The sequence below is a fragment of the Salmo salar genome, chromosome 02 (genome assembly GCF_965601325.2).
Source record: "Salmo salar chromosome 02, fSalSal1, whole genome shotgun sequence".
NCBI lineage: Eukaryota > Metazoa > Chordata > Actinopteri > Salmoniformes > Salmonidae > Salmo > Salmo salar.
In genome coordinates, this window is record NC_138292.1 from 71749780 (window position 1) to 71759314 (window position 9535).

The 9535-nt window shown below is 44.0% G+C and overlaps 1 protein-coding gene across 1 annotated transcript in view; it reads right to left on the bottom strand.

The window, feature by feature from the left end:
- LOC145862436 (MORN repeat-containing protein 4) overlaps nt 1-9334 on the bottom strand; it is a 35445-nt gene extending 26111 nt beyond the window's left edge. The window contains exons 1-2 of the mRNA XM_082966601.1: nt 9182-9334; nt 7944-8022 (exon numbers count right to left, since the gene is read on the bottom strand). Coding sequence (XP_082822727.1) covers nt 7944-8010 — 67 coding nt within the window. The 5' untranslated portion in view covers nt 8011-8022; nt 9182-9334. The remainder of the gene's footprint in view (nt 1-7943; nt 8023-9181) is intronic.
- Nucleotides 9335-9535: the final 201 nt, after the last annotated feature.

Below are 9535 nucleotides of genomic sequence, written 5' to 3' on the forward strand. Positions count from 1 at the left end.
AAAGCCCCGGATAAACCTCCGGTAGTAATTGGCAAATCCCAAAAACCGCTGCACCTCCTTCACCGAGGTGGGAGTCGGCCAATTACGCACGGCTGATATGCGGTCACATTCCATCACTACCCCTGATGTGGAAATGCGATACCCCAAGAAAGAGACGGCTGGTTTGGAAAACTCACATTTCTCAGCCTTGACGTATAGGTCATGCTCCACCAGTCACCCAAGCACTTTACGCAGCAGAGACACATGCTCGGCGCGTGTAGCGGAGTAGACCAGAATGTCATCGATGTACACCACTACACCCTGACCGAGCAGGTCCGGGAGAATCTCGTCCACAAAGGATTGGAAGACTGCGGGAGCATTCTTTAACCCATACGGCATGACGCGGTACTCATAATGGCCAGATGTGGTACTAAATGCAGTTTTCCACTCGTCCCCTCCTCGGATACGCACCAAATTATATGCACTCCTGAGATCCAATTTCGTGAAGAAGCGCGCCCCGTGAAATGACTCTATCGCCGATGCGATGAGAGGTAGTGGGTAACTGAAACCCACTGTGATGGCATTTAGACCTCTATAGTCAATGCACGGGCGCAGACCTCCCTCCTTCTTCACAAAAAAGAAGCTTGAGGAGACGGGTGAGTTAGATGGCCGAATGTATCCCTGCCTCAAAGACTCAGTGACGTATGTTTCCATAGCCGCTGTTTCTTCCTGAGACAGGGGATAAACGTGACTACGAGGAAGTGCAGCGCCCACCTGGAGGTTTATCGCACAGTCTCCTCGTCGATGAGGTGGTAATTGGGTCGCCTTCGTTTTACTGAAGGCGATAGCCAAATCGGCATACTCTGAGGGAATGTGCACGGTGGAGACTTGGTCTGGACTCTCCACCGTAGTCGCACCGATGGAAACTCCTATGCACCTGCCCGAGCACTCATTTGACCACCCCTTAAGAGCCCTCTGTCCCCACAAAATCTTAGGGTTGTGAGTGGCTAGCCAGGGAATCCCTAGAACCACTGGAAACGCTGGGGAATCAATGAGGAAAAGACTAATCCGCTCCTCATGACCCCCCCCCCCCCCCCCCGCATTACTATGACCAGTGGCACAGTGACCTCCCTGACCAGCCCTGACCCTAGTGGTCGACTGTCTAGGGCGTGCACGGGGGAACCCACGGTCCATAAAACTCCCCGCCGCGCCTGAATCGACTAGCGCCTTAAGCCGGGAGTGAGGGGAGAAACAAGGAAAAGACACTGACACATACATGTGACGGACAGGTGGCTCTGGGTGAGGCTGGTGCTGACTCACCTGAGGTGTCAAAGGAGCGCTCTGCCTGCCTTCTGGACTCCCGGGTGAGTCTCTCCAGCACCAGTCCACAGTGTGCCCTCTGCGACCACATGAGGTGCAGGAGCGAACTCCCCCTCCAGTCTTCCTGGCTGCTGCCCCCCCTATCTCCATAGGCTTGGGAGCAGGAGGGCTGGAGGGTGGAATGAGCAGGGCCCGGGTCGGACGTCCGCGGGCGGCCAGCAGATTGTCCAGTCAGATGGACAGGTCAACCAGTTGGTCCAGGGTGATGGTCGTGTCCCGACAGGCTAATTCCCGGCGGACGTCCTCACTCAAACTACATCGGTAGTGATCTATAAGGGCCCTCTCATTCCACCCTGCTCCCGCGGCCAGGGTCCGGAACTCGAGAGCAAAGTCCTGCGCGCTCCTCGTCTCCTGTCTCAGGTGAAATAGCCGCTCACCCGCCGCTCTCCCCTCCGGGGGATGATCAAACACTGCCCGAAAACGGCGGGTGAACTCTGGGTAGTTGTCCCTGGCTGAGGCCGGACTGTCCCACACGGTGTTTGCCCATTCCAGGGCCCTACCCGTGAGACAGGAGACGAGGACGCTGACGCTCTCCTCCCCCAAGGGAGAGGGACAAACGGTCGCCAGGTATAACTCCAACTGGAGTAAGAAGCCCTTACACCCAGCGGCCGTCCCATCGTACTCCCTGGGGGGAGCGAGTTTCACCCCACTGGTACTGGGTGCTGTGGTTAGGGCGCAGGCTGTTGACCTGCCGTTTTCGTGGGGCCGAGAGCGCTTCGGTCCCAGCTCTCCATGCGCGCCAACACCTGATCCATGGCGGTACCCAGACGGTGGAGCCGGGTGGAGTGTTGGGCAACTCTTTCCTCCATGGACGGGGTTGGCGCTGAAGCTCCTGCTGACTCCATCAGTTGGTGCGTGATTCTGTCAGAATGCTCAAGGAAGCAGGAGGGTTGAAGTCAGGCGCAGGAGACAGAAGTCCGTGAACACTCGTTTCTTTTTAATAAATAATCCACGCTTGCCAAAAACAGGTAGGGCAGGGCAAGGTAAAACAAATACCCATAAACAGCCCGAACACAGCGTAGGGACGCAGCCCAAAACTCACTGCCACAAAACCTACAGGCAGAAGGGAAAAAACACCTGTTCCCCAGACGTACAACCTGACGAAAATAATCACGCACAAACACAGACATACCTTGCTAGACTAAATAACCCCCCCTACTAATAACTAAACCAAAACAGGTGCGTGCCTACCTAGACCTAACCAACAGAAAGTGAAACAAAAAGGATCGATGGCAGCTAGTAGGCCGGCGTGGCGCCACCATCCGTCGGTGTCATGACACGTACGGTGTTGACATGGGATTTGTGTCCCCGAAATCTGTGTCGAAGCCAGCCAAGTAGAGTTAAGTAAGAGTTGGTGGCTTCCTTCCACTGACTGAGGTCCACTGAATGTTGGTTAGATATTAGTTTTTGTTGTGGAATTGTTAGATATTAGGTTTTGTTGTGGAATTGTTAGATATTACCTGTTAGATACTGCTGCACTGTCGGATCTAGAAGCATAAGCATTTCACTACACTCACAATAACATCTGCTAACCATGTGTATGTGACCAGTAAAATTTGATTTGATTTGTCAAGCAAGGACGTTAGTCGTCTTACACGAGACAAGAAGGCTGAAATTGCAACAATTTAAAACTTAAAGGACACAAGAAAGTGTATTTCTATCCCATGTTTCTCTAACACACACGATCAAGGTCAAATTCCTGAACTGTCAAAAACATTCTGAACGAAAATAATGTATGGGACATGACCTGACAGTTTGACAGAACTATTATCAATGCCACAAGTTTTTTCCAAGCAAGATATGTACAACACACAAACATTTCCCCCTAGTATTACAACTAATTCATTTCCCCCTAGTATTACAACTAATTCATTTCCCCTAGTATTACAACTAATTAATTTCCCCCTAGTATTACAACTAATTCATTTCCCCCTAGTATTACAACTAATTCATTTCCCCTAGTATTACAACTAATTAATTTCCCCCTAGTATTACAACTAATTAATTTCCCCCTAGTATTACAACTAATTCATTTCCCCCTAGTATTACAACTAATTCATTTCCCCCTAGTATTACAAGTAATTAATTTCCCCCTAGTATTACAAATAATTCATTTCCCCCTAGTATTACAAATAATTCATTTCCCCCTAGTATTACAACTAATTCATTCCCCCCTAGTATTACAACTAATTCATTTCCCCCTAGTATTACAACTAATTTATTTCCCCTGTACAGGGTAATTAGCCTTACTTGTTTAGCTAAAGCAGTAGTGCTACTGGATCAAATCAAATCAAATTAATATTGTATTTATTAAAGTGCATTAAAAATAGCAACACACTTAACATTAAAACAATACAATGAAAATAATTAAAAGCAAACAAGAAGCCGTAAAATGTGGAAAATAAAAAGTACACAGTCTAAAACAATAAAACCACTAATTAAAGGCCAAGCTTCTGACCAGCTAATAGATTGTGTACATTACTGTACTTACAAGCTGCCCGTCTCTCCTTTCGTCTAGTTTGATTCCAGAAATCAGTTCAGAGTTTAATCTGGTGAATGGTTCTTAGCGTCGCGTCATCGGTGACAATCTTGTTGTTAGGTCACGGTTGCCACGGTTGCCATGCTAATTTAGCTTTAGCTGAATTTGTCGGCTTTTATGTCAATCAATAGTCCTAGTGCACTGACCCCCCCCCCCACACACACACACACACACAAACATCTCTCTCAAAGTTGTCTTTCTTAGCTAATAAAAGACTTGAACGATGGATGATAAAAGATGATAAAAGATATGGCATCAGTCAGCCTGTCTCCTGTGTGTCCCACTTCAACCTGTTAGCTATTCCTGTCAATACAAACAGATCAATCACCCTTACAACAAGGGAACTAAACAACACACCAGACACACCAAATGACCTCTCTGAAGCCACCATATGTTGTTTTCAGTTAAACAGAACGCTTTTCTAAAATAGCTCCAAACTTGTTCTCTAGTTATTATGGCATCCTTTATCTCTGGGGTTACCATGACATCTCGTGTTTTTGTCAAACTGCAAATACTGGTTTGGTCAGTGTAGCGTTAATGTGGATATAACGTGGCTGTATGTGTGTATTTGTTTGCTTGTGTATTTGTATGTGTGTTGTCGCTATGTCAGCAGATGGTATATAGTCTGTAGAGAATTGCCGGTGGATACGGATTCTGTTTTTGACCTAGAATTAGTACAGACGACACACCCTTATGCTACAGCCTAGCACTCCTCTCTGCTGTTTACTCAGAAGCAACAATGTGGACTGAGTTGAGACACCTGAGGCTGACACAGTGACAAATACATCCAGAGGGGGAATGGAGCATGTAAAGTACCTGCTAACTTTACTTTCATGTCTGACGTGTATTGTTGGCGTACATAAATGTTGTAGTTATACAGAGTAAAAATATAAACGCAACATGTAAAGTGTTGGTCCCATGTTTCATGAGCTGAAATATAATATCCCAGAAATGTTCCATACGCACAAAAAGCTTATTTCTCTCAAAATGTGTTTACGTCCCTGTTAGTGAGCATTTCTCCTCTGCCAAGATAATCCATCCACCTGACAAGTGTGGCATATCAAGAAGCTGATTAAACAGCATTATCATTACACAGGTGCTCCTTGTGCTGGGGACAATAAAAGGCCACTATAAACTGTGCCGTTTTGTCACACAACACAATGTCACAGATGTCTCCTGTTTTGAGGGAGCGTGTAATTGGCATGCTGACTTCAGGAATGTCCACCAGAGCTATTGCCAGAGGATTTAATGTTAATTTCTCTACCATAAGCCGCCTCCAACATCCTTTTATAGAATTTGGCAGTACATCCAACCGGCCTCACAACCGCAGACCACATGTAACCACGCCAGCCCAGGACCCCCACACCGGCTTATTCACCTGCAGGATCGTCTGAGACCAGCCATAAGGGAAAGAGTGATGAGTAAAGTGATAAAGGGATAGAGAGATGAGTAAAGTGATAAAGGGATAGAGAGATAAGTAAAGTGATAGAGGGACAGAGGGATGTGTAAACTGATAGAGGGATAGAGATATGAGTAAAGTGATAAAGGGATAAAGGGATGAGTAAACTGATAAAGGGATGAGTAAAGCGATAAAGGGATGAGTAAACTGATAGACGGATAGAGATATGAGTAAAGTGACAAAGGGATGAGTGAAGTGATAAAGGGATGTGTAAACTGATAGAGGGACAGAGATATGAGTAAAGTGATAAAGGGATGAGTAAAGTGATAGAGATATGAGTAAAGTGATAAAGGGATGTGTAAACTGATAGAGGGATGAATAAAGTCATAAAGGGATGAGTAAAGTGATAGAGGGATGAGTGAAGTGATAAAGGGATGAGTAAAGTGATAAAGGGATGAGTGAAGTGATAAAGGGAAAGAAAGATTGGTAAAGTGATAGAGGCATAGAGGGATGAGTAAAGTAATAAAGGCATAGAGGGATGAGTACACTGATAGAGGGATGACTAAAGTGATAGAGGGATGAGTAAAGTGATAGAGGGATGAGTAACGTGATAGAGGGATGAGTGAAGTGATAAAGGGATGAGTAAAGTGATAAAGGGATGTGTAAACTGATAGAGGGACAGAGATATGAGTAAAGTTATAAAGAGATGTGTAAACTGATAAGAGGGATAGAGATATGAATAAAGTGATAAAGGGATGTGTAAACAGATAGAGGGATGAATAAAGTGATAACGGGATGAGTAAAGTGATAGAGGGATGAGTGAAGTGATAAAGGGAAAGAAAGATTGGTAAAGTGATAGAGGCATAGAGGGATGAGTAAAGTAATAAAGGCATAGAGGGATGAGTACACTGATAGAGGGATGACTAAAGTGATAGAGGGATGAGTAAAGTGATAGAGGGATGAGTAACGTGATAGAGGGATGAGTAACGTGATAGAGAGACGAGTAAAGTGATAAAGGCATAGAGGGATGAGGAAAGTGAAAGAGGGATGAGTAAACTGATAGAGGGATGAGTGAAGTGATAGAGGGATAAGTAGAGTGATAGAGGGATGTGTAAACTGATAGAGGGATAGAGATATGAGTAAGGTGATAAAGGGATGGGTAAACTGATAGAGGGATGAGTAAAGTGATAAAGGGATGTGTAAACTGATAGAGGGACAGAGATATGAGTAAAGCGATAAAGGGATGAGTAAAGTGATAGAGATATGAGTAAAGTGATAAAGGGATGTGTAAACTGATAGAGGGATGAGTAAAGTGATAGAGGGATAAGTAAAGTGATAAAGGGATGAGTAAAGTGATAAAGGGATGAGTAAAGTGATAGAGGGATGAATAAAGTGATAAAGGGATGAGTGAAGTGATAAAGGGATGAGTGAAGTGATAAAGGGATAGAAAGGTTGATAAAGTGATAGAGGGATGAGTAAAGTGATAGAGGCATAGAGGGATGAGTAAAGTGATAAAGGCATAGAGGGATGAGTACGCTGATAGAGGGATGACTAAAGTGATAGAGAGATGAGTGAAGTGATAAAGGCATAGAGGAATGAGGAAAGGGATAGAAAGATTAGTAAAGTGATAGAGGGATGAGTAAAGTGATAGAGAGATGAGTAATGTGATAGAGGGATGAGTAAAGTGATAGAGGGATGAGTAAAGTGATAGAGAGACGAGTAAAGTGATAAATGCATAGAGGGATGAGGAAAGTGATAGAAGGATGAGTGAAGTGATAAAGGGATAGAAAGATTAGTAAAGTGATAGAGGGATGAGTAAAGTGATAGAGGGATGAGTAACAGTGATAGAGGGGCAGAGAGATGAGGGAGATAGAGAGATGAGTAAACTGTTAGAGGGATGAGTAAAGTGATAGAGGGATGAGTAACATGATAGAGAGACAGAGAGATGAGGGAGATAGAGAGATGAGTAAACTGTTAGAGGGATGAGTAAAGTGATAGAGCAATAGATGGATGAGTAAAATGATAGAGGCATAGAGGGATGTGTAAAGTAATAGATGGATGATTGAAGTGATAAAGGGATAGAAAGATTAGTAAAGTGATAGAGGGATGAGTAAACTGTTAGAGGGATGAGTAAACTGTTAGAGGGATGAGTAAAGTGATAGAGGGATGAGTAACGTGATAGAGGGACAGAGAGATGAGGGCGATAGAGAGATGAGTAAACTGACAGACATTTGAGTAAAGTGATAAAGGGATGTGTAAACTGATAGAGGGATGAGTAAAGTGACAAAGGGATGAGTAAAGTGATAGAGAGATGAGTAAAGTGATAAAGGCATAGAGGGATGAGGAAAGTGATAGAGGGATGAGTGAAGTGATAAAGGGATAGAGAGATGAGTAAAGTGATAGAGGCATAGAGGGATGTGTAAAGTGATAGATGGATAGAGGGATGAGTAAACTGATAGAGGGATGAGTGAAGTGATAGAGGGATGAGTAACGTGATAGAGGGATAGAGAGATGAGGGATAGAGAGATGTGGGGGATAGAGAGATGAGTAAACTGATAGAGGGATGAGTAAACTGATAGAGGGATGAGTAAAGTGATAGAGGCATAGAGGGATGAGTAAAGTGATAAAGGGATAGAAGGATCTTGCCTTCCCTCCACTCCCCATGGTACTCTTCACCGTTGGAATAGGTGAAGGATCCTCTTGTCAGGGTCATATCACACAGGTCCTGTTGCACACACACACACACACACAATTATTATTGGGTTATGATACTATATACCACAATGGGTTATGATACTATATACCACGATGGGTTATGATACTACACACCATGATGGGTTATGATACTACACACCATGATGGGTTATGATACTATACACCATGATGGGTTATGATACTATACACCATGATGGTTATGATACTACATACCATGATGGGTTATGATACTACATACCATGATGGGTTATGATACTATATACCATGATGGGTTATGATACTATACACCATGATGGGTTATGATACTATACACCATGATGGGTTATGATACTATATACCATGATGGGTTATGATACTATACACCATGATGGGTTATGATACTATATACCATGATGGGTTATGATACTATATACCATAATGGGTTATGATACATCTCAAAGTACTTCATGCCCCTCTAAATTAATGGGTGCATGACTCTTCTGCAAACACCCACAGAGAGCTAACCAGATTGAGCCACATTTTGACGCACAGTTTGGAGCGCTAGCCCAGACAACCCGTGGATTAACTCACACAGAGAGCTGATCTCGGCATTATTTTTGCGGTAGGCTACAGTATAGAGACTGTAAAATATTCATATGAGCGCCATGACGTTAGGCTTTTTAATGATGTGGTCTGTATTCTATTTGCAACTAATGAAAAGGAATTATCAGGCTATAGCCTACTGAACGAACGAATGGCCTACCTGAACTATAGCTGTGATGGCAGGTCAGGGCGATATAATATTATCAAGAACACAGATATAGCCTAAGAATGGAAAGTCCATCGAGATATTCCATGGCTCATTGTTGTAAACTAGGCTGTGTCTCTGACACAGGGACGTTTGAAGGATTCTCATCCTGTTTTTTCTCCTCTGGATATAATGATGTTACATCAGTACATTTGAATAAAACCAAAACACTTTTATATATTTAACAATAAGAAAAGGAATCCATGTATTAATAGATATTGTTATTCTCTTAATGCAGCCGATGAATCAATACAATAGAGCGTGTATATGCCCAGTCTAAAATGTTGCCAGAGTAACGGTGCGATTTTCCCTTTCACGTAGCCGGCGGATAGCATTGAGAAAATCATCATTGCCACGGCGAATAAACAAACAAATCATTTACCTGGTAGGTATTTTACACCAAGAGAATCCACCTTCCCTACATCACTGACAGAAAACCGGTTGGTGGATGATTCTACACCTTCCAGTGAAAATTAGCTTCCCGTAGCCTCGCATCTACTGGCAAGAGGCTTCAGCATTATTCCAAGGTGGCGCGGTCCTATTGAGCATCTTTCACTTGACCTTGATTCAAACACTCATCCGATTGGCTGTCTGCTCCTCGTCCAGTGAATCTATGGAAGACATTTTTGTGAAGGGCAACCCCTCATTCAACAGAGTTCGCCGATATAATTAGCCGGAGTGGTCCTTGTTAAACCGTTTGCCCTTCCCTTTTATGTGCCGTCCACGTCTCTGAAGA